The sequence below is a fragment of the Panthera uncia genome (genome assembly GCF_023721935.1).
Source record: "Panthera uncia isolate 11264 chromosome E2 unlocalized genomic scaffold, Puncia_PCG_1.0 HiC_scaffold_19, whole genome shotgun sequence".
Lineage (NCBI taxonomy): Eukaryota > Metazoa > Chordata > Mammalia > Carnivora > Felidae > Panthera > Panthera uncia.
Window position 1 is genome coordinate 23,711,171 of NW_026057588.1, and position 24,085 is coordinate 23,735,255.

The following is a 24,085-nucleotide window of genomic DNA, read 5'->3' on the forward strand; positions in this document are numbered from 1 at the left end:
AAAGCACCCTACACACTTCAGGCAATCCCTATGAAAATACCAACAGCATTTTTCACAGAAGTATTGACAAAAATGTGGAGAAAAAGGAACCATTGTGTACTACTGCTAAGAATGCAACAGGTGCAGCCACTATGGAAAAGAGTATGGAGGTTCCTCAAAAAATTAAAATAGAACTACCCGTAATCGTACTAGTGGGTACTCAAAGAATACAAAACCACTAATTTGAAAAGATATAGACACCCCCAGATTTGTTGCAGAATTATTTATAATGGTGAAATTATGGAAGCAGCCAGTGTGCCCATTGATAGATGAATGGATAAAGATGTGGTATATTTATATAATAGATTATTCAGCCTTAAAAAAGAATGAAATCTTGCCTACTGCAACAACATGGATGAAACTAGAGTGTAATACTAAACAAAATTAAGTCAATCAGAGAAAGACAAATACATGATTTCAGTTACATGTGGAATTTAAGAAACAAACCAAAGAAAAAAGGAAAGAATAAATTAAAAAATCCAGACTCTTAAACATAAAAAATAAACTGACGGTTACCAGAGGGGGATGGAGGATGGGTGCAACAGGTGAAAAGAGATTACGTTTTTTTTTAAATGTTTATTTTTGAAAGAGAGAGAGAGAGAGAGAGAGAGAGAGAGAGACAGACAGAGCCCGAGTGAGGGAGGGGCAGAGAGAGAAAGACACAGAATCTGAAGCAGGCTCCAAGCTCTGAGATGTCAGCATAGAGCCCGAAGTGAGGCTCAAACCCATGAACCGCAAGATCATGACCTGAGCCGAAGTCGGATGCTTAACCCACTGAGCCACCTAGGCACCCTGACTACAATTATCTTGATGAGCTCTGAATATAGAATTGTCGAATCATTATACTATATACTTGAAACTAATAAAACACTGTGTGTTAACTATAGTAGACTTAAAAAAAATATATGAGAATGAGGTCTTCTTTAATTATACATCTTTCCCTTTATCCTTGACTTTGTAATTCTATTCCATCTCTTAGAGAACTTTATCATGAACCAAAATGTTTTCATATCTGAAGCAATTTTATTGGTCACTATATCTATCATACATCTATGAAGAAATGTATGTCTACAAATTGATAAACAAATTAAAATTGGTATTTAAGTTGGTTTTGTTTATATATCCAAGTATTAAAAGAGATCTCTTTGCAGTTGAATTATTTTAACTATTAGTGTACAACTGATGAAAACACCTATTATATAGTTTGATAATTTATTAAGCAAAATGTCAAAATTTTATTAGAAATGCATTTTTTGAAGAGATGACCAGGACTTTAAAATACATTATTCATCCTTATAATAATATGACGTTACTAGAATGAGACAGTAGTCAGTATAAAGTCTATTCCTACTCTTCATCTTTATAGATATAAATGCTAAGAAATCTCGTTCATAAAGTTTTAAAACATCTCCCCGAAGATGATTCTTATTTAGGTATGGTAAAAATATTGAGACTATATATTCTTAAAATATTAGACATACTTTATAAATAGATATTGAAATATTTATAGATTAAAAATATCTTGGCTGTGGGTAGAAGAGAGAAATGAGGGGAAGATGTGAAAGAAAAAAGACAGACCAAGTGTTGATAAATAAGTGTAACTGCCTGACAGGTACATTATAAGCAAATTAATTGTCCCATTCTCTGTACCTTGCATACCTTTAAAATTTTCCATAATAAAAGTAAAAAACAAATTAGAACTGCTGAATTAATTCATTCTATTTATGGAGAATGTCTGCCGTATAATCCAATCAGCAAAGCCAGTTCTCACTGCCAAATGAATGTCATTTTCCATCAGACTCTGACTTCAGTTTTTCAATTCAAATACATATGGGGGCGTCTGAGTGGTTCAGTCACTTAAGCATTTGACTTCGGTTCAGGTCATGATCTCATAGTTTGTGAGTTTGAGCCCGTGTCGGGTGAACTCGAGCCCAAGTTGGGTGAGCACAAGTGCCATGTCAGGTGAGTCCCGTGTCCCTTTCCCTTTCCCTCTCTTTCTCTTTCTCTCTCTGACCCTCTTGGATTTCTCCCGCTCTCCCTCTTTCTCTCACTGTACCCCCCCCTTTAAAAAAAAAAAAAATATATATATATATATACACACACACACGTGTGTGTGTGTTAACACATCTTTCAAGGAATATGATTAAAAAAGCTGAGAAAAGTATAAGCAGTCAAGATTAAAATAATATAGTTCTTATAAAACTGACCTATTTTTATAAAATAGGTAATAAAAACAAGGCAGTAAGGCAACATGCTGTTTTTCAATTAACACAGCAATGCAATATAGCTAAAATAATTTATAATACAAGAAGCATGGTAAAAGAAGTTAGTTCTTCATTAAATGTGCATGAATATTGACCTCTGGTCTGGAATAATTCAATAAAAGTTGAATATAAAAAAATTAAAAAATTGAGTATAAAAATGAGAAACAACACTGTTTTTTCTCATTTCTTTCGATAGAAGAAATGTTTCCTATGACTTTAATAAATGAGAAAGGTATATACTGCAAAAAATTACCTGGCTCAGGAGCCAGCATGTAAATTTAATTTTTATTAAGAGAAAGAAAATAATAAACATCCCAAAAAGACATAATGAGATGCTCGACTTTAAATGGAATTTTCTTGATATGATTTGATAAAATAGGTTTCAGCTACATGACAGAAAAATGCATACCAAATACGAAGGAAATTATGTAAAAGTTTTATCCATACGTTTGGTAGTCCAAGAGAACATTCCAGTCACATATAACATAATCACTGTCATCATCTAAAACTACATTGGGATGAAACTACCTTCCTTCCAGTTAATGTTGTATCCTAGGGACAGAGTACTAAGAAAAGCTGAAAGGTCTGCTTTGTGGAATTCAGTATTTATTACGGATGCTTTTTGCTTTGCTCTCCCAGGGCTCTCTCAACAGTAACAGATTTTTGACAATAGCCATGGAATGGAAGAGGCAAAGTCATTAAAACAAAAACTGTCATTACTCCCACAACCCTATTCTACCACATCTGAATTCAGAATATCTCACTGTGGATCAAAATGTTCCCTTCTGCAGCCAAGCTTCATCTTAAGTGACAGAGGTATCATGAAACAGAAATACAGGAAACAGTTTAGTATAGCTGTGTTTGGTGCCCTATGGGTTTTTACTCTCCAGGAAATGCATCAGTAAAATTTAGGAAGGGTAAGGAATATGGCATCCTCATATGAAGGAGGAGAAAGTTATAATGGAAACAGGTACATTCTCAGGCACATCAATTTTGGGTAAGAGTACCTTTGAACCTGAGGATCTAGAAAGTGATTTACTTAAATGATTTGTTTGCATGTTTGTTGGTAGGTCTTCACTTATGGTAAAGTAAATACACACAGACTACTATGTTGTATTTCTAAAGATGATCACATTATTTCAATTCTGCCATGCCCACGTATACAGGTAGTCTATAATCCTCCAATCCCCTTGAATCTTAGCTAGTTCCTTGATCTATTTTGACTAATAGAATGCAGCACAAGTGATGCTGTTTAACTTCTAGGACTGGATCTGGAAGAGATCTATAGCTTTTACCTACACCTCTCGGAATGCTCCTTCTTAGAAAACAGACACTATGCTATGAGGAAGTCCAAGCCAGCCATGTAGGAGCACCACCAAAGGCCCTCTGTGACTACAGCAATGGTAATGGCTGTACAGAAATAAAGGCAAGAGTACAGGCTTTAGAATTTGGAAGACCAAGATTCAAATCCCAGATCTATCACTTATTTTTATATTCTAAGCTTGTAATGGTCACTTCACCTCTGAATTAGCCTCTTTAAGCAGCCTCCCTGAAAGAGCCTCTTTAGCCACACAAATCATCTGCTGTGAGAAAAAAATATAAGACAAGTGAGGTAAAGTGCCAAGCCCAGAGTTACCAAAAGGCCTGTTTAAGGTTTTCTTTTTTCTCTTCCTTGCTCATCCAACCCCAAGCCCTAAGTCTCAGATAAGCTGTGCAACCCCATGGTATGCCTCTCCTGGAGGGGCACAGTGAGGAGCAGAATCTAGGGAAGGTGGATCAAGAAGCATCACTGGAGAACAAAGTTACCCTGGCAACATGTGATGGGCCATTCACACACTCTGGGTCTGTGTTAGAACTCAAAGGTGTGGGATGGACCAGGTAAATCTTAAGGACCTCACAGAAATAACACGTCCGTAGGAGAAAATATGGAGATTTTTTTCAGCCATATTCTTACTTTGTCCCAGTATTCCTACCTCCATACGGTATGCATCATAATATTATATCTAGGAGACATGCCAAGTTGTTATAGTTCCTAGGGCAGGGAGATACAACAACAGGATAGGAAGTCTGAAGAGAAGCATAGGACTGCACAGCTGAACTGACTCAGGACCATTGTGGAACTCAGGAACTACAGCTTAGAGCCTAGGCCTGCATACTGGTAAAAATCATGTATTTGTAGGGCATTTTGAATAGCAAATAAAAGTGTAATAGAAATCTAATGAAAGAGATTTAACCCGTATTTTCAGAAATAATATTTTGACTCATTTTAGAATAGTATTACTAATCTTACTCAAAGTCTGTGTATCCACAGTTTCTCTATGTTTTTCTTTTTCCAATTTTTTTTACTATGTGAAATGTACATGACATCAAATTTAGCATCTCAATCATTTTTAAGTATACAGTTTAGTGTATTCTATGCTTGTTTTAAAGTGCACTTTTTTCAATACATATGCAAGAAATAATGATATATAAAAATAGTTTACCCTCAAAGAAGGAAACAAAACTTTGATGTATACTAATGGAAAGAGGCTGAAGCCACGACATTTAAAAATATCATCAGTATTCATAATGACTTGTTACTATCAAAATTTGCACAGAAACTATAAAACTATGCTTTCTCAAAAGAAGTTGATTATCTTTCTGAATGATTACTACAAATACATATCTAAAAATTGTAAGATTTAACTGAAAGCAAAGTGAGTAAACCTTAAGAATAATCTCTTAAATCACAAACATAAATAGACCCACTGATAATAATAATGTAATAGTAGGGGACTTCAATATCCCACTTACAGCAAAGGACGGATAATCTAAGGAGAAAATCAACAAGGAAACAATGGCTTTCAATGATACACTGGACCAGATGGACTTAACAGGTATATTCAGAACATTTCATCCTAAAGCAACAGAATACACATTCTTCTCGAATGCACATGGAATATTCTCCAGAACAGATCACATACTGGGACACAAATCAGCCCCTGACAAGTACAAAAAGATCAAAATCATACCTTGCATATTTTCAGACCACAACACTATGAAACTCAAAATCAACCACAAGAAAAAATTTGGAAAGACCATGAATACTTGGAGATTAAAGAACATCCTACTAAAGAATGAATGGGCTAACCAAGAAATTAAAGAGGAAATTAAAAAGTACATGGAAGCCAATGAAAATGAAAACAAGACAGCCCAAAAACTCTGGGATGTAGCAAAGGTAGTCATAAGAGGGAAGTATATAGCAATCCAGGTGTTCTTAAAGAAGGAAGAAAGGTTTCAAATATACAATCTATCACTACACCTTAAAGAGATGGAAAAAAACAGCAAAGAAAGCCCAAAACCAGCAGAAGATGGGAAATAATAAAGATTGGAGCAGAACTCAATGATATCAAAATAAAAATAAATAAATAAATAAACCAGAACAGGAGCTGATTCTTTGAAAAAATTAACAAAATTGATAAACAACTAGCCAGAATGATCAAAAAGAAAAATGAAAGGACCCAAATAAAATCATGAATGAAAGAGGAGAGATCACAAACAACACTGCAGAAATACAAACAATAATAAGGGAACATTATGAGTAAATATATGCCAATAAAATGGGCCATATAGAAGAAATAGACAAATTCCTAGAAACATATAAACTCCCAAAACTGTAATAGGAAGAAAGAGAAAAACTGAACAGACCCATTATAACCGGTAAAGAGATTAAATCAGTAATCAACAATGTCCCAACAAACAACAGCCCAGGGCCGGATGGCTTTCCAGGGGTATTCTACCAAACATTTAAAGAAGAGTTAACACCTATTCTTTTGGAGATGTTCCCAAAAATAGAAATGGAAGAAAAACTTTCAAACTCATTCTACAAGGCTCCCAAAGCAATCTACCCATCCAATGCAATCCCTATCAAAATAACACCAGCATTCTTCACAGAGCTAGGACATACAATCCTAACATTTGTATGGAACTAGAAAAGACCCCAAATAGCCAAAGTAATGTTGAAAAAGAATACCAAAGCCGGAGGCATCACAATCCCAGATTTCAAGATGTATTACAAAGTTGTAATCATCAAGACAGTATGGTACTAGCACAAAAACAGACACACAGACCAATGGAACAGAATAGAGAACCCAGAAATGGACCCACAGACATATGGACAATTAATCTTTGACAAAGCAGGAAAGAATATCCAATGGAAAAAAGACAGACTCTCCAGCAAATGGTGTGGGGAAAACTGAACAGTGACATGCAGAAGAATGAAACTGGACCACTTTCTTACACCATACATACAAAAAAACTCAAAATGGTTGAAAAGAACTAAATGTGACCCAGGAAGCCATCAAAATCCTAGAGGAAAAACAGGCAACAATGTCTTTGACCTCAGCTGCAGCAACTTCTTACTTGACATGTCTCAGGAGACAAGGGAAACAAAAGAAAAAATAAACTATTGGGACCTAATCAAGATAAAAAGCTTCTGTAGGGCAAAGGAAACAATCAGCAAAACTAAAAGGCCACTGATGGAATGGGAGAAGATATTTACAAATGAAATATTAGATAAAGAGTTATTATCCAAAATCTATAAAGAACTTATCACAATACCTAATAAACAAATAATCCAGTGAAGAAATGGGCAAAAGACATGAACAAATACTTTTCCAAAGAAGACATCCAGATGACTAACAGACACATGAAAAGATGCTCAACAGCCATCATCAGTTAAATACAAATCAAAACCACAATGAGATACCACCTCACACCTGTCAGAACAGCTAAAATTAACAACTTGGGCAACAATAGATTTTGGTGAGGATGAGGAGAAAGGGGAACCCTTTTGCACTGCTGGTGGGAATGCAAAGTGGTGCAGCCACTCTGGAAAACAGTGTGGAGGCTCTTCAAAAAATTGAAAATAGAACTATTCTATGAACCAGCAATTGCATTTCTAGGTATTTATCCAAAGGATACAGGAGTGCTGTTTTGAAGGGGCACATGCACCCCAATATTTACAGCAGCACTATTGACAATAGCCAAAGTATGGAAAGGGCCCAGATGTTCACTGATTGATGAATGAAGAAGAGGTGATATATGTATATACACATATATAGATCACATATACACATAATGCATATACTTTGCATATGAAATGTGACATTATATATATGTGTATATATATAATGGAATATTACTTGGTGATCAAAAAGAATGAAATCTTGCCTTTTAAAACAACATAGATGGAACTAGAGTGTATTATGCTAAGTGAAATAAGTCAAAGGCAAATATCTTATGACTTCATTCATATGTGGAATTTAAGATACAGAAGAGATGAACATAAGGGGAGGGAAGCAAAAATAACAAAAACTGGGAGGAAGAAAAACTGTAAGAGACTCTTAAATACAGAGAACAAACTGAGGGTTGCTGGAGGGGTGGTGGGTGGGGGGATGGGCTAAATGGGCAAGGGGCATTGAGGACACTTGCTGGGTTGGGCACTGGGTGTTACAGGTAAGTGATGTATCACTAAATTCTATTCCTGAAATCACTACACTATATGTTAACTAACTTGGATATAAATTAAAAATAATAAAAAAAGAAACAAACCCCAAAACATCTTAAATCATACATTTACAAACAAAAATTCACTTACATACAATACTGCCAACCAATACCTCAAACAAAACAGTATCATTAATCACCAGAGAATTGTGGGTCATTTGACCCCTGAAAAGGCCTCTGAAAATAAAGCCCCAATCTTGATTTTGGCTCAGGTCATGATCCCAAGGTCGTGATTTTCAGCCGTATGTTGGGCTCTGCTCTGAACATGGAGCCTGCTTAAGATTCTTTCTCTCTCTCTCTCCCTCTCCCCCTCTCCCCTGCTTTCTCTCTTTCAAAAAGTTCCTGGTGGGACTCCAGAAAAATAACATTAGGGATCCTTAAGTAACATGCCATTTGAAATAATCACACCATATAAAATTCTGTCATCTCATAAAGCTTTTCACTATTTCTGTGGCTTAATTTTGAAAGGAAAAAGATTTAGATGAGAAACAGTGGGAAAATAAATGAATTTATCTCCAATAAAAAAGCTTCTTTAGGAAAAGAGGAAAGTTAGAAAACTGTTGTACTGATTCTAAGGAAATACCAATATTAAACTAATTTCTCAAGTTCTAATACATTCCATTCAAAAACAATGTTCCAAATATAAACGGTGTATAAGGTGAGAAGGGGTGAAGACTACTTGGGGAATAAGAGTATTTTCATATCTGAAAATATGAATCATCTCAAGCTTTTATTGTCAAGATTATGAATACTAATGCTAATTACAAAGTTAAAAGCTGCCTTGATGATCATTTGGTTCCTTTTGTGTCATAAATCTTTAACTTTCATATTTTTTCAAAAAATAGATTTGTAACACAATATCATTTCATTTCATTAAAGGCAATTATTTGCAATATTTTCCATAATGCATCAGCAAGCCAACAAAAGGAGCAGCAGTAAAAATGAAGGGGATTAAATAAGTCAGTAATTGGTATAAAGTGAGAAAAGATTACATGGAAAAATAGGGATTTATACCTCTTGGATTGAGACTAGCTAACTATATTTAAATAGAAAATATATATATATTTTTTGGCATTGGAGGAAAATTACTCATCTACATAACAGTTAAAAATGGCTGCTTTCGGGGCGCCTGGGTGGCTTGGTCGGTTAAGCGTCCGACTTCAGCTCAGGTCATGATCTCACGGTCCGTGAGTTCGAGCCCCGCGTCGGGCTCTGTGCTGACAGCTCAGAGCCTGGAGCCTGTTTCAGATTATGTGTCTCCCTCTGTCTCTGACCCTCCCCCGTTCATGCTCTGTCTCTCTCTGTCTCAAAAATAAATAAACGTTAAAAAAAAAAAAAAAAAAAAAGGCTGCTTTCAGTGCCGCTAATATTCATTCAAAATTTTTATGCAATCACTTGTGAAGTAAACAGAGTATGGCAAAGTATTTATCACATACCTACATTAATATTCCCCAGTATACAACTTGGGCCTGACCCAGAAATGTGTTTGAACTCAGTACAGGAGTCCCAGAATTTGAAAAGACTAATATTACATTTGACTTTGATTAAAATTACAAGTACAAATGTTTTCACTTCAATACTTAATATTCTGAATGTTTTTGCAACATCAGTTTCAAACTCCCTTTTATAAAAAATGCTCATTGATCATAACCTCACATCATTGCAAAAGCCACCATAACACTTAATGGGTAGGTGTTATTTTTAAGTAATATGACACATGACTACTATTTCAAGTCATTATAAAGTGGGGTTGAGACACAAACCAAAGCCTCACCTTTGACCACTTAACACAGTTATCTCTGGCACCTCAGTAGATTCAGCATCCTTCCTGTCCCTGTTAGATAGCCCCCACTGTGCCAATGAAAAGGGATTCTTTTGCCTATTATCACTGTCTTCTTAGACTGACCATATGTACTTTTACTCCAGCCAAATCAGTAATGCTAATTTTACTTGTGGGCAATCTCCTATTCTTATTCCTAACTGGACCAGGTTACAAGCTGTGGGCTTTTCAGCACAATCCTATGGGAGCATTTAGCACTCTATTTAAAGATCATTGCAAATTTCCCACAAAATTAAGGTGTTGGCAAAATTTAATTAAATTTAAGATAATCTTGGGTCTACTGTGCCCATAAAACACAATATTTAAGTTGCAAAAATTAGGTTAGATTTCTTGATAAATAAGATTGGGTTTCCAATCAGAGGTCACATGAAAAGTCCCAAATGTCAATGCTGTGGCTTTTTCACTTATGTACCTGTACATATGTCTGTATTTGTAAAAGTGGTATGGCCTAAATATAATTTTCTTATTTTAGTCACACATTAATGCTTGCTCCCAAAGGGACATATTCAGCTTTCTGTTATCTGAATCATGATATTGCCAGGCTATAGTTATCCTAAAATGCTACTGACAGGAATTCTTTTCTGCCAAGTTATATAATTTCTTTCTCTAAACTGGAATTAAAATATCTTGGATACAAACTTGTTACTTATAATACAGTTAGCTATTATTGTTTAATCTGTATGAAAGTTTAAATGAGAAATATCATAAAATACCAGGATATTACTATATTACTCCAGCGTACTAAAGTATGTCAGAATATAATGTCTAAAAAATAAAAGTGAATAAAAGTGAAAGTGAATTCTCCAGGTAGAATAAGTTTTAAAAGCTATCGTTTTTCAGGAAGCGACAGAGAAAAAATGAATGCAGAATTCAGAACAAGTAAATAAGCCATGACACTATCACATGATACTCTAAATAGTTTCCTTGTGGATTAAGTAGAAAATCCATAAAGACATTATTAGCTTTCCTTTCTGAATTAATAACAACAGCTGTTAAAAATTTTCAATTTCTAAAGATCAAATGACATATTAAAGGTATTCCAAGTATTTCTTTGACTAAAATAGAAATTACCATGAAACAAAGCAGGCCAGAAGTTACCATCATGTTCTCAATCACATGTATGCCTTTATTTACTTATGTGTTTTTAAGTTTTTATTTAAGTAATCTCTATACCTATGTGGGGCTCAAACTCACAACACTGGAATTGCACACTCTTCTGACTGAGCCAGCCAGGCGCCCCCCACATGTATGCCTTTAAAGAGAGGAAATGAAAAAGACAACTTCCTGAATAGTCCCAGCCCAAGGCAAATAAGCTGGGCCTGCCATGGTAGGGGTGGGCTGTGCCTTCCTCCAACCCCACCCACACACAGTTCCCCTAGACAGGGCCACAACAGACCAAGCAAGATCTCCATCCAATTGGTCTCTAGAGCAGGGCTCTCTTCAAACTTTTTCAAAGTTTGGGGGAAAAAACAGGTTTCTCATTCAAGATTCACAGTAAGTCCTTCAAAGGTCATTCTCCCTAGCATCAAAACACCCATATTCTTCATTGAAAACCTTCAGAAAGGGGCGCCTGGGTGGCTCAGTTGGTTAAGCATCCGACTTTGGCTCAGGTCATGATCTCGCGGTCCATGAGTTTGAGCCCTGCGTTGGGCTCTGTGCTGACTGCTCAGAGCCTGGAGCCTGTTTCAGATTCTGTCTCCCCCTCTGTCTCTGACCCTCCCCCGTTCATGCTCTGTCTCTCTCTGTCTCAAAAATAAATAAACGTTAAAAAAAATTTTTAAAAGAAAACCTTTAGAAAAAGTGATAGGAAATGTAACATTTTCTTCTCATAATACCTTAAATTTTGACAGTTTACTCATCTATGGGCTTATCAACCACAATTCAAAAGGTACATATAAAAATATACAACTTTTCCAAAACACAGAAAGGAAATTTGTTAGATTTCCAAACACTTGGGAAAGACAGAATGATAAAGGTAGTTCTCCACACTCACTGGAAAGTTAAAAAAGTAAATGTGTTCCGTATTCTTAAACTAAATTTTTGGCTTATCAGATACAGAAAAAATTAACCAAGCTGAAGGGATCTCATGAAAAGTATCTTGCTATAAATGTTAAGAGGCCAGTTCTTTTTAAGTCTAGAGGAATTATATCTTTGAATTGCAAAATTCCAAACAGATTTTCCAAAGAATGGCACACAAGGATAGTGAGAGAATCCCAGCATACATGTCAGTCAAGGATAAAGTATACTTGGAAAAATTTCCAGAGCTCAGAGGAGTGTTTACATTCTTGGGCAATTATTGATTGCTCAGTGAACAAATAAAAGGAAGAAGGAACAGGCTTATCAGTAAAAGGCTCAGAGATAAAATGACTAATGTGGAGAATCCAATCAAGACTGCAGGTATCCATTCTGTTCAAATTAAATCTTTCCTAAAAAACAATGAATGAACATTCAAATTGGGACCTGTAAAGTTTGTATCTCTAATTTCCAGAAGGATAAATGGATTAAGCTGGCTCTACAAAGAGAGCAGTTGCAGATCAAATCCAAAACTGTGTGAGAAAGCTTATATGTCGACCAAATGCCCTTTTAAAAATCTCTAAGAGCATGGATTTCCAATGAGCTACGTTTTTCCCTAATGGTTAAAGCAATCAGTTTACACAGACACATAGTTCCTGTAGCAGCAATAAGTACAATTAATTACATGGTTATAATCATGTTTACTCACCCTCCCAATAATATCTGTGGCTGGCTGGATTCATTTGTAACACCAAATACATCAGGAATTAAATCACCATTGAAGCTGAAAAGAAAACATTAAAAACATTAAGCAGCTATTTCATAAAATTCTCATGTTCCAGCTTTAAAAGGAAAATAACCTTTGGGAGGTGTGGTAGAAATCACAATGCTCACCAGTTTCTGCTATAGTCAATAAAATGTCAGCAAAAGTGTCAGACATGTATTATTTCTAGGCCAAAGTGTTTGTTATTTATTACTGGACCTCCAGCCCTCCCTCTTTAAGCTGGTAGTAGCAATGAGACATGTGTTTCAGATGGTCCAGCTCCACAGATGACAGAGCCTCTGATATACCCTGAGTGATGGCACAGAGCAGAACCTACCACTGACCCACAGTGGACAGACACAAGATGTAAGAAGTAAACTTTTGTTGTGGAATCTTAGGGTTGTCTATAGTTTCTGCATAACCTACCCTATTCTTGAGTGGTAAGAAAACAGTACGTGTTTCAGAATCATGATCCAAACTGTTTAGTTTAGATGGGCTGAGGAGAAATAACCCACAAAAGTAATTTCCAGCTGGTATAAAAATTCATACTGGCCATTGATTATTGCAACAACAATGAAAATATACACAACTATAAATGAAATCAAGCTGAGGGTCTTTATGGATTTACAGTTCAGACTTCTGATTGCCACTGACCTATTGGTATATGATTATTATTTTAATAACTGTATGAAAGGCAACAATGAAAACAAGAATGTGGCTGTACATTACTTTAGCTCTCGAAATGATCTCTGTGTCATTACCAAAAATTCTGACAGGAATTTGGATTACATTTATCCTGGTACATGAGTGTACTGTGAGGAATAATAACACTAAGGAAGAGCTTTATAAAAAGGATAAGCTGGGGCGCCTGGGTGGCTCAGTTGGTTGAACGTCGGACTTTGGCTCAGGTCATGGTCTTGCGGTCCCTGAATTTGAGCCTTGTGTCAGGGTATGTGCTGACAGCTCAGAGCCTGGAGCCTGCTTTGGATTCTGTGTCTCCCTCTCTCTGCACTTCCCCACTCAGCTCTCTCTCTCTCAAAAATACTAAAAAAATTGTTTTAATAAATTAAAAAAGGATAAGTTTCTCCTTAATATAGACATCTGTCTAAATTTCTGGAAGAAATCCCATACCATTCATAACTATCAATCAAGCACTAATAGTTTTACCCTGAAACAGATACTTTAATTCTTTGAGTAATGACATGGCTATAATCAACACAGATCCATAATGAAGATATTCAAAGCTACTGAAGCAAAAACAAAAACACAAAATTCTTCCTCTTTCCAAAATACTGAATTTCATTTTTCTTTTCCCTCCATCATGACAGATAAATATCATTTAATCAAGTACCAGCCTCTATCACCTTCAAAGGGAGAATGAATTTAGTGTCAATGCCATGTAGCAAAATAGTCTCTTATGTGAGAAATTTTATGTTTTTAAGTTTAAAATCATTCAAACGGTAGCAAGCACATACTTACTCCATAATTAGTGGTTCATCTTGAAAAGTCCTATTGAGTACAGTCATATTGTTAGGATCTGTATAGAAAAAAAAAAAATATATATATATATATAAGGCACTTTCTATTATTTTAAATTTTTTTTAAAAAATGTTATTCATTTTTGAGACAGAGAGAGGAGAGAGAGAGAGACAGAGCATGAGTGGGGGAGGGGCAGAGAGAGAGGGACACAAAGAATCCAAACTAGGCTGCAGTCTCTAAGTCATCAGCACAGAGTCCAACGCAGGGCTTGAACCCATGAACTGTGAGATCATGACCTGAGCTGAAGTTGGACACTTAACTGTCTGAGCCACCCTGGAGCCCCTATGATTTTTGATATCTACACTTGGGGTAAAATATCTGCATTCTTTTCAACGTTCATCTCTAATTAATTCCAACAATTACTATTAACAAGACACTATAAATCTAACTTAAACAGACATCCAAGTTTGTAAAGACAAAATCCTGGGGTTCATTCTTTTTTTTAAGTTTATTTTGAGAGAGAGAGAGAGAGAGAGAGAGAGAGAATATGTGGAGCAGGAGCAGAGAGAAAATCACAAGCAGGCACTGCAACGGCAGCACAGTGAGCCACCCAGACACCAATGGGGTTCATTCTATAGTTAAAACCATTACAAGAACTTTTTTTTAGAGGCTGCAATCTAAAAATCTTAGGTGAGTTTTCTTTAAATACAAATTTAGCAGTTGGCAATATGCACAAAACTACTTGATTCTAAAATATCCATGCTTATGTACACAAAATGCTTTACACATGGTACTATTTCTTCAGATATTTATTGACTGAATTAATTTGAAGTATTGAAACTACTGCTTAAGTTCAAATGTTACCAAAAACACAACTGCATCCCTTCCACCCCACCCTGAAAACTGGCCCCATGAACAAAGTCATCTATTTAGTTATAATTAATTGGTTTTTCAGAGAAGTTCTGAAAGTTTAGGGGTGGATATAGTAGACTGACTCTCAATCTTCTCTACAACCTTTTTGTGCTTTTCTGTACTGGGAGGGACTAGAAACCAAAATAACTATTCTCACGTATCTTTGCATCTGAGATTCTGAATAAGATGTAAGCCTTGACAATCAGATACACTCTGAGTTTTGGAAGCTAGGAGTGAAATGAAAGCTGTGTCTCTGCTATTTCTACCTCAGTGTCTGATCATTGAATTTGTGAGTATCAAGAGGCAGGGTGCAGGGTAACCATTTGGCTGGTGAGGGTCACAGCAGACACAATGTCATCCTAATAGTTATTGTGTAATTGGCCATGTTCTGACAGTAAAAAGCCTTCCTTGAAGGCTTTGGGGATCGTTCCTGAAAGGTCAACCTAGAACGTGTTCTTTAGCCATCCCAATAATTCCATAGGCCATAAAAATCCTTTAATAATTCTCTCTCTTAAGTTAGCAAGAGCAGAGTTTGTTCAACCCCAGACTAGTCCTGGGTTGCAAAATAAAAAAATTGACTTTTAAAAAAGTTTTACAATTACTGATTTTTTTTTTGTTGTTAAGTTTAAATGTTTATTTTTGAAGAGTGAGAGAGAGGGAGGGAGCAGAGGAGGGGCAGAGAGAAAGGGGGACAGAGGATCAGAAGCAGACCTGTGCTGACAGTAGTGAGCCTGATGTGGGGCTCGAACTCACAACTGAGAGAAAATGACCTGAGCTGAAGTCGGATGCTCAACCAACTGAGCCACCCAGATGCCCCTACAATTAGACTCTTAAGAACTGCATTACTGAACTGATTTCAGAACAATATTTTTGTTACATTTACCTAAGAATAAAAGGCATATTCTTCCTTTAATATCCAAAGACACATAATAAGAACTCTTAAAACAAATTCACCTAATGTTTGATTTTGTCCCCAGAAGATAACAGCTCCCAATTCACTGCTGGCATGATTTTTGGGAAGATACGTCAGGAGGACATCCATTTGTGAGTCTCCATCATAATCCCCCGGGACTACACTTGTTATCAACGCACTGTGATTCCTATAAGAAACACACATTTTAAGGTATCTAGTCAGTCTATAATAGAAAAGGACAACATCTCTATATCTGTACTACATACAAATATTTTCAATGCAAAATTTAAAGTTTCACATTAATTTTATTCTCATCTTTAATATCTTATTATCCTTCATGTATGTAAGCCTCCTTGGTCTACAAAATAATTCAGGATGAAGGTAGAGCTATCTTAAATAAAAAATCTAAAACATTTCAAAAGAAAGCACAGTTAAAAAAAAAAAAAAGAAAGCACAGTTTTACATTCATGCACTGCTTAATATAGTCCTTTTACTTAGTTCTTTTGTCAAGGACACTAGTGCATTTGGCTGGCTTATAAGAAATAGAGGCTCAGGGTGCCTGGGTGGCTCAGTTGGTTAAGCATCCGACTTCACCTCAGTTCATGATCTCACGGCTCAAGGGTTTAAGCCTCGCATCAGGCTCTGTGCTGACAGCTCAGAGCCTGGAGCCTGCTTCAGATTCTGTGTCTCCCTCTCTCTGTCCCTCCCTGGCTCGTGCTCTGTCTCTCTCTCAAAAATAAATAAACTTTAAAAAAAAAAACTTAAAAAAAAAAAAAAGAAATGGAAGCTCATAATCAATTGTTAAAGCACTGTCACTTTATCAGTTAAAAGGTATTATTTGTGAAATATTTAATTTTGGATTTTAATGCAGATTTAAAATTTTACAGTGAAAATTAATCATTTTATTTCTGAAAGATATTCAATATTCACAATGGAAAATAAGTTCTTTTTACTAAACCTGGCAATATACTGTCAAAACACATATACCTAATACTACGTTATTAAAGTGAAATAATTCTGAATTTATTTATATTAACATTGAAAACGTAAAGCATGTCTTGTCATAACGCAGTTTGAATAACCCAACCAAAAAAATAGGCCTTGTGTTCAATTTATATTTAATTCCATTTAGAGCAAATAGCAAGGCAGCAAGTTTTCAAATATATAATTATTTTGAAAATACCATCAAAGTTCTAAAAATATATATATCAGATTTTATTTAAGATGAAAATGAGAAAAATACTGAAAAGGTTAAATAGGGTGAAGAAAAACAATACTATAGATTTATCATGATGCATCTACCTACTGTGTCCCACACATTACATCAATGCTTAACAGCTATTAACTGATAAGTTTCCAAACCTGAAATAGGTACGGTCATTCTTATTGAATGGACTAGGAAACTGAAGTTTGTAGCAATTAAGTAGCTAAACCTAAAAGCTAATAGCAAACTACTAGTAGCTAGAAATTCAAATTGTGTCAGTCTCTAAAATTGATTTTCATTATGATAAAATCATTTTGGTAATGCCAATTTCCTCAAATAATTCCAATAAAACTTTAACTTTTCCATGAAAAATACCTGGTGTTTAAAAATGATGATACAGCAACCATACACGCTACTATGAGATACAGTAGCAAACTATATCTAATGGTGGAGGCCTCTTCATGTGCATGTGTACATATGTATCCACAATAACATATACTGCACATACTTGGCAGTAATACCTGTCTATATATATTCATAATTTGGGGCTAAAAATATTCTGGAATAGATAGAAATACATTACAAAGGATTAGATGGAAATTTAACATAATCAATAGGTTTTTTTCTTTTTCTTTTTAAATTTTTTAATGTTTGCTTATTTTTGAGAGACAGAGTGCAAGCGGGGTAGGGGCAGACAGAGAGGGAGATACAGAATCTGAAGCAGGCTCCAAGCTCTGAGCTATCTATCAGCACAGAGCCGGACCCGGGGCTCAAACTCACCAACCATGAGATCATGACCTGAGCTGAAGTCGGAAGCTTAACAGACTGAGCCACCCAGGCGCCCCAACCTAATCAAGGTTTTATTGTCATAAATATCCAGCTTCTTTATGATTGTAAAAATACAAAGTAGAAGCATTTAAAGATATGAGATTAACTCATGTGTTTATCTTTTCTTCTTTCAAAGAATCCACTAAAATTATATGGAATGAACTTTAAAAACAAAAAAGGTATAGCCCCTCAGAAACAAAGAGATCACGAAGGAAGATATTGATAATGGACTTACAATGGCAAGGAAACTGTAAGCTAAAGTGTCTGAAGGTAAAGTCTTAAGAAGAAAAGCTTTTGGCCCAGAACACCTGAGAGGCTCAGAATTTGGAGTCATCAGAAATTGTGAAACACAAGAGTGATGCAGAAGGCTGAATACAGGTTAAACTGAAAGTCTGTATTGTGAGTGACGGTCCCTTCTCTGTCTCTCTCTCTTAGCAAGACAAGGACCACAGAGTTTATTAATCATGCATTAGAGAGTTAAATTACAACAGAGGGTAAGGTTTTAGCCATAAGCTAAAAACAGGGGGTTAATGGAAAGTCTACAGAAGGAATAGTTTGACCCTTCCTCCAGCTCTACCCTATTCCTGGACTGCTAGTCAGCCAGGAACATGACCACAGGGCAAGAGACAGGCGACATGTTCAACCATGCAAAGACTTTCCAATTAGTTCTTTATTGCCTTACTCTTAAATATGATATCCCTGCTTTTTGAAGAAAACTATGAATATCAAAGAGAGCCAAAAAATAGCAATAAAGAATCTGAACAAAACAGTAAGATGAATAAAGAAACTTCAAATTACACTTGAAGACATAAGAGAAGAACGTATGTCCATAAAACAAAAAGAAACAGCCTGCTTAAAAAAGGATAATAAGAGAACAAAGAAAACTTCTTGGAGATAAAAAATATGACAGCTAAAATAAAAAATTCAATAGAAGGCTTAAAATAAAAGTGAGAACACTTCCTAGAAAGGGAAACAAAATGAAATGACAAAAACACAGATAAAATGAAGGAATAAAGGTTGGACTCAGCAGTCCAATAACAAAGTGATAAGAATCCTGATAGAACAAATAAATTACTAAAGAAATAAGAACATTTCAAAAAGCCCCCAAGATAGAAGCTTCCAGTTTGAAGGGATCCACTTAATACCCAGTATAATAAATAAAAAATATTCTATATCAAGGTACAACATCATGAAATACCAAAACAAAAGGGATAGAGAGACCCTAATAGCTTCCAAAATTAAAAATAAAACAAGTCACATTAGAAGGATTAGAAGAAAGAAAAGCAATGGATTTTAAAATAGCAACCCATGAAGCTAGAAGACTATAGGCCAATGAAATTATTAAGAGTAAAAAAATTGGGGGACATTGAACATACCATACATTCTATCTCAGGAATTTCCTAAAGGATGCATTCCAGGGAAGTAAATGAAGAAGCTAAGAATAAAATGGCACAGGATCCAAGAAAGAGGGATCCAACAAAGAACAGCAAAGGGAAAGTCTCCAAATACTAACCTTGCAGAAGGCTTAAAAATGAACTGATTAGGCAGAAGTGTATAGGACTCAAAGGGGAAAACAAAATGTACAATAGATATTTGGCCAATATGCAACATCTACCAAGAAATTAAGGATATGTACACAGAAAACTATGCAATTGATTGTTTTCAAGTTTATTTATTTTGAGAGGGAGAAAAAAGGAGTGTGAGTGTGCACATGAGCGGGAGAGGGGCAGAAAGAAAAGGAGAGAGAGAAGCCTAAGCAGGCTCCTCCCGTCAGCATGCAGCCCAACTCAGGCCTCCATCCCATGAAGAGTGAGATAATGAGCTGAGCTGAAATCAAGAGTCGGAAGCTCGACCAACTGAGCCACCAGGCGCCCCTGCAATTGATTTTAAAAAGCAACCATTTACAGCAGGAGGAAAAACGCTACAGAAATGAAATACGGGGGTGCCTGGGTGGCTCAGCTGGTTGGGCGTCTGACTTTGACTTGGGTCATGATCTTGTGGTCTCTGAGTTCGAGCACGTTGGGCTCTGTGCTGACAGCTCAGAGCCTGGAGCCTGCTTCGGATTCTGTGTCTCCCTCTCTCTGTCTACACCTCCCCTGCTCATGCGCTCTCTCTCTCTCTCAAAAATAAATAAACATTAAAAAAAATTAAAAAAAAATGAAATACTGTATGCTTCTTGGTTCTGAAGTGCACAGAATCTACATGGTCAAAATGTAAACAATGTTTATTGATTTAACTAAAAATATGATATAATGATAATTGAGATGATATAATTTAAAGATGGTAAACCCTCATCTATGCTAACAAAAATCCAAGAGATAAAGATAATTACTAAAGAGATTACAGTGTAAAAGCTTATTTTAAAATACGGAAATAAGCACCAGAAAAAAATAGCTTAAGTTTTTAAAAGTGGTTGCATCTGAGAAAGGAACAAGGGAGCGGGGGAAGTAAAGAATGAAGGAGAGTTATTTATACTTTGAAAAATATTCTTTTAGGTTTTTGGGGTTTTTTTGAGGGGGGAGGGGCAGGGAGTGAGAAGGAGAGAATCCCATGCAGGCTCTGTGCTGTCAGCACCGAGCCCAAAGCGGGGCTTGAACCCGTGAACCCGTGAGATTATGACCTGAGCTGAAACAAAGAATCGGATGCTTAACTGACTGAGCCACCCAGAAGCCCCATATGCTTTGAAAGATATTCTAAATAAATAAAATAAAAACAAGTTTCTAAATTGTAATAGTATAGAAAACAACACTGCATTTGTTAATCAAGAAGATGAAATGAATTGGGATTTTTTTTTTTTAACTTAGTGGAACCCTAGTCCTTTGTAGTTCAAACATTTCTTTCCAAGAAAAATCATTTGTAAGCAAGTCATTTCTTGTATATAATATTTATCTTTCTGTTCCCACTCCAAGCATGCTGATATCCAGTACGTAGGAAAATTTCTCACTAGGGTAAGTTTCTGTTTGTCCATTTAAAACTTTCCTTTCAATGTTCTAACTTAAGGCCATTTTTTAAAACATAAGTGTGAGTTTAAATATTGTAGACTCTGGGCAGTTATTAACCCACAAAGGAATTTAAATTTTTTTTAAACCATTTCCTAAGTAACCTCTGATCTTTCTGTAAACCAATTCATCCTGCATATGGTTAACAAGTAAATAAACTTAAAATACTGTTGTTTTTTCATCTCTCCTTTAAACAACAACCTATCATTCTCCACTTCTCATGGGATTGGGTTCAAACTCTTTCTGATATTTATGAAGGTTCCTAGTCTGCCCTAATCTCATCTTCTTGGTCCAAAACTCTCCAAAGTACACCCTACACTTCTGTTAGGTAAATCTTTCCACCTCCTCTTCACAATATGCTTACTGCCATCTTGTTAATGCTGTGTCGCCAAACTTGAAAGCCCTTACCTAAATTGTACTGAAGTTCACTGAAATTTTGTAACTTTCTGGAAGCTTCCACCTTAGTATGCACTAACTCATTTCTTCTTCCTTGAACCATCCAGCAATCAATCCTTGCTTCTATGTTTCAAAACTGTGCTGGCTCACTACTGAAGATCACTGAGTTTCAGGCAATGCCAGTCATATAAATGAAAGAACTATTATTTGAACATTTAAAGACTTCTGCTTGATTTAAATTCCTTCAAAATAAACCTTAAAAAACTCATCACCTACAAGTCAACAAACAAAAAGAAATTAGAACACCTCTTCCCCAGTGCAAATGAAGCCCCCCTCTCACCCTCAATACATAGTTGACCTGACAAGCCTGTGTTCCCACCGGCACACTCAGGATGAGGGACAATCCCCAACACATTCATGAAGGGGTACTATATTGCTAGAGAATGAAGGGTGTTTATGCAGGAACAGATGTGATCTACTCAAATTTATTAATTTGTTTTCAAAAGTAAATGGCTTTTAAACTTTGGTATATTCACTATTTTTCCTAACTAATTACTTGCTACTCACACCTCATAACTAGTGGTTTTGTGTCAACACAGTTAAATAAAATTGATTTCAAAGACAACCCAACTAGCTATTACATATCAATCATTACAGTAATGATTGTTTTTTATAGGAACAGATACATTTGTACTTACTTCAAGGATATTTTTACTTTGGGTTTAAAATAGGGTGCATTCTGGTCTGCCAAAAAGACGATTAAATCATTTCCTAAAAGAAGCGAATACATGATATTAGAGAAAAGTTTCTAGGTAACACCTCCAATCAGTAGTTACAAAAAGCTTTTCTGGGTGCTGTTCTTAACAATAACATTTTCATTTTACTCTAGTTACTATGCCCTTTCAAGGTGAGTCCTACATGTCTAATGGAATGGAGATACCTAATAGTATATCACAAATTCAATGTTAAAAAAGTAGCAGAGAAATAGGAAGGATGAACAGTTGGTCAAAACAAACTGAAACCAATGGCTTTTTGCCAGGAATCAGATCAGTTGACTTAACCATGTAAAGAACATACCTTTTAATTATAGTATATGTCAAGCCTTGTTTCCCCAAGAACATGACCCCTTATAAGCTGTTTAGTTCATCACGCAGATGCATCACACCAAGGACACAGGAACTCCTACTGTAGGTATCTGACTAGTAACAAGGACATGACTACATACTTAAGAAGAAAAAGATGTATCCTCCAAGACCCTCCTCTTGTGGCTCCTATGGAACCATTCCCTAGGATGGTGCATCTTTGGAACTCATTGGATACATTCAGGAGGACTCATTGAACAGACTTTTGAAATGGTTTAATTAAACCCAAGCCATCTTTAACGTTAAGAGGAGAGTCTCTGCATCCAGTTTGGATGGAGTAGCTAGGGGTTTGATAGTGTGCACCTTTCTTGCAACAGATACATAGTCATACAAAGACAGGAAAAATATACAGGGTCCCCAGGGGGTTCTGGTATCGTGGCAAGAGCCCAAGAAACCTAAGCCAAGATCCTGTTAGTTGAGTTCTGTATAAACCCGCTTCACCTCCTTCCTTCATGGCCTTGACCTACCCAGTTTTGTGGGTACTCAAAAGAATGCTAAGACCCTCTAATACCCGTGGTCAGCATCAAAATTTACAGTAAAGTTTGTTTAGTGATGTTTAGTTAAAGCAAAGAACTCCTAAGAACCTCGAGTTGACAAGGAAAGCAGAGATTTGGAAGACAACGGTGGTGACCAAAGTGAGGAAAAGGTCAGGTGCATATGAAAGACTAGACAGCTCAGGAGGGAGAAGAATCTACAGTTTGAAAATCTTTTCCCAAGGAGACACTGAGTTTATCAGTGGCCCCTGCAAAATGCTTGTGTGAGCTGTGGAGTGTTTAGGGCGTTGGGGAGTGGGGAGTAGGTTCAAAGAAAGCTGGGACCATGAAAAAGAGGAGGGGCAGGTGAATAAGGCAAATGAGGTAGGTAAAAGTCCCCTATGAGAAGACACTGTCAAGTTGCATCTTTTCCAGTTTATGAAAGGGGAAGGAGAATTGAAGAAGTAAAGCAGGAAGGAACGAAAGGACTTTAGGAGGGAACGCAGAGGCAAGCTACAAAGACTCCTGGGAATCAGGAAGGACTTTGAAAGGCAGGTGATTCCATGCGGAGGAGGGGGTACGTGGGTGAAGGCCTACGGCTTCTCAGGAAAAAAAAAAAACTGGGGTGTTTCCAGGACTTATGTGGGTAAATAAAACTGTGGGGTGGTCAGGCCAGGACAAGGGGCTGGAAAACATGGAGAGAACGGGCAAACTGCAAAGGATGCTGGAGATAAAGGGAGAGACAGGGTCGGGAGAGAAGGGTTGGGAAATGCAGGAAGAGTGGCCATCCGGGCTAAGGGTGTGGGGTACACCGGGAGGGGCACAGGGACAGCGGACAGAGGGAGGGCCGGGCAAGCACTGACTTTCCCGCAGCACGAAGAGGTCCGTCTGCTTGTCGGAGTTGAGGTCTCCGAAGGCCGCCAGGGTGCCCCAGGCCTCGACCCCAAAGAGCTCGGCTGTGACGTTGTGCAGCGCCCGCGCCGGGACCGGCCCGACTCCCAGCAGTGCGAGCCCCCCAAGCAGCAGCGCCAGCAGCGCCCAGGAGCTCGGCAGCCGGCCCGCCGCCGCCATGGCAGCCCCTCGGCCCCCGCCCGCCGGCCCAGTGCCGCGCTTGACGGCAGCCGGAAAGCACCGTGCTGCCGACCAAGAGAGAAAGCGCACAGCCGCCCCGCCCGTACGAGCCGCCACCGGCTCCCCTCTCACTTTCCCTTAGAACTACACCTCTGACTCTTGGGAGGCCGTGAAGCTGGGTCGAAAATCGCCCCTGCGTTCA

The 24,085-nt window shown here is 37.0% G+C and overlaps 1 protein-coding gene across 1 annotated transcript in view; it reads right to left on the minus strand.

Moving 5' to 3' along the window:
• The window catches only part of ITFG1 (integrin alpha FG-GAP repeat containing 1), a 342,666-nt gene extending 318,651 nt beyond the window's left edge, over positions 1–24,015 (minus strand). The window contains exons 1-5 of the mRNA XM_049620921.1: positions 23,676–24,015; positions 21,896–21,968; positions 15,812–15,957; positions 13,946–14,003; positions 12,413–12,487 (exon numbers count right to left, since the gene is read on the minus strand). Of these exons, the coding sequence (XP_049476878.1) occupies positions 12,413–12,487; positions 13,946–14,003; positions 15,812–15,957; positions 21,896–21,968; positions 23,676–23,883 (560 nt within the window). The 5' untranslated portion in view covers positions 23,884–24,015. The remainder of the gene's footprint in view (positions 1–12,412; positions 12,488–13,945; positions 14,004–15,811; positions 15,958–21,895; positions 21,969–23,675) is intronic.
• Positions 24,016–24,085: the final 70 nt, after the last annotated feature.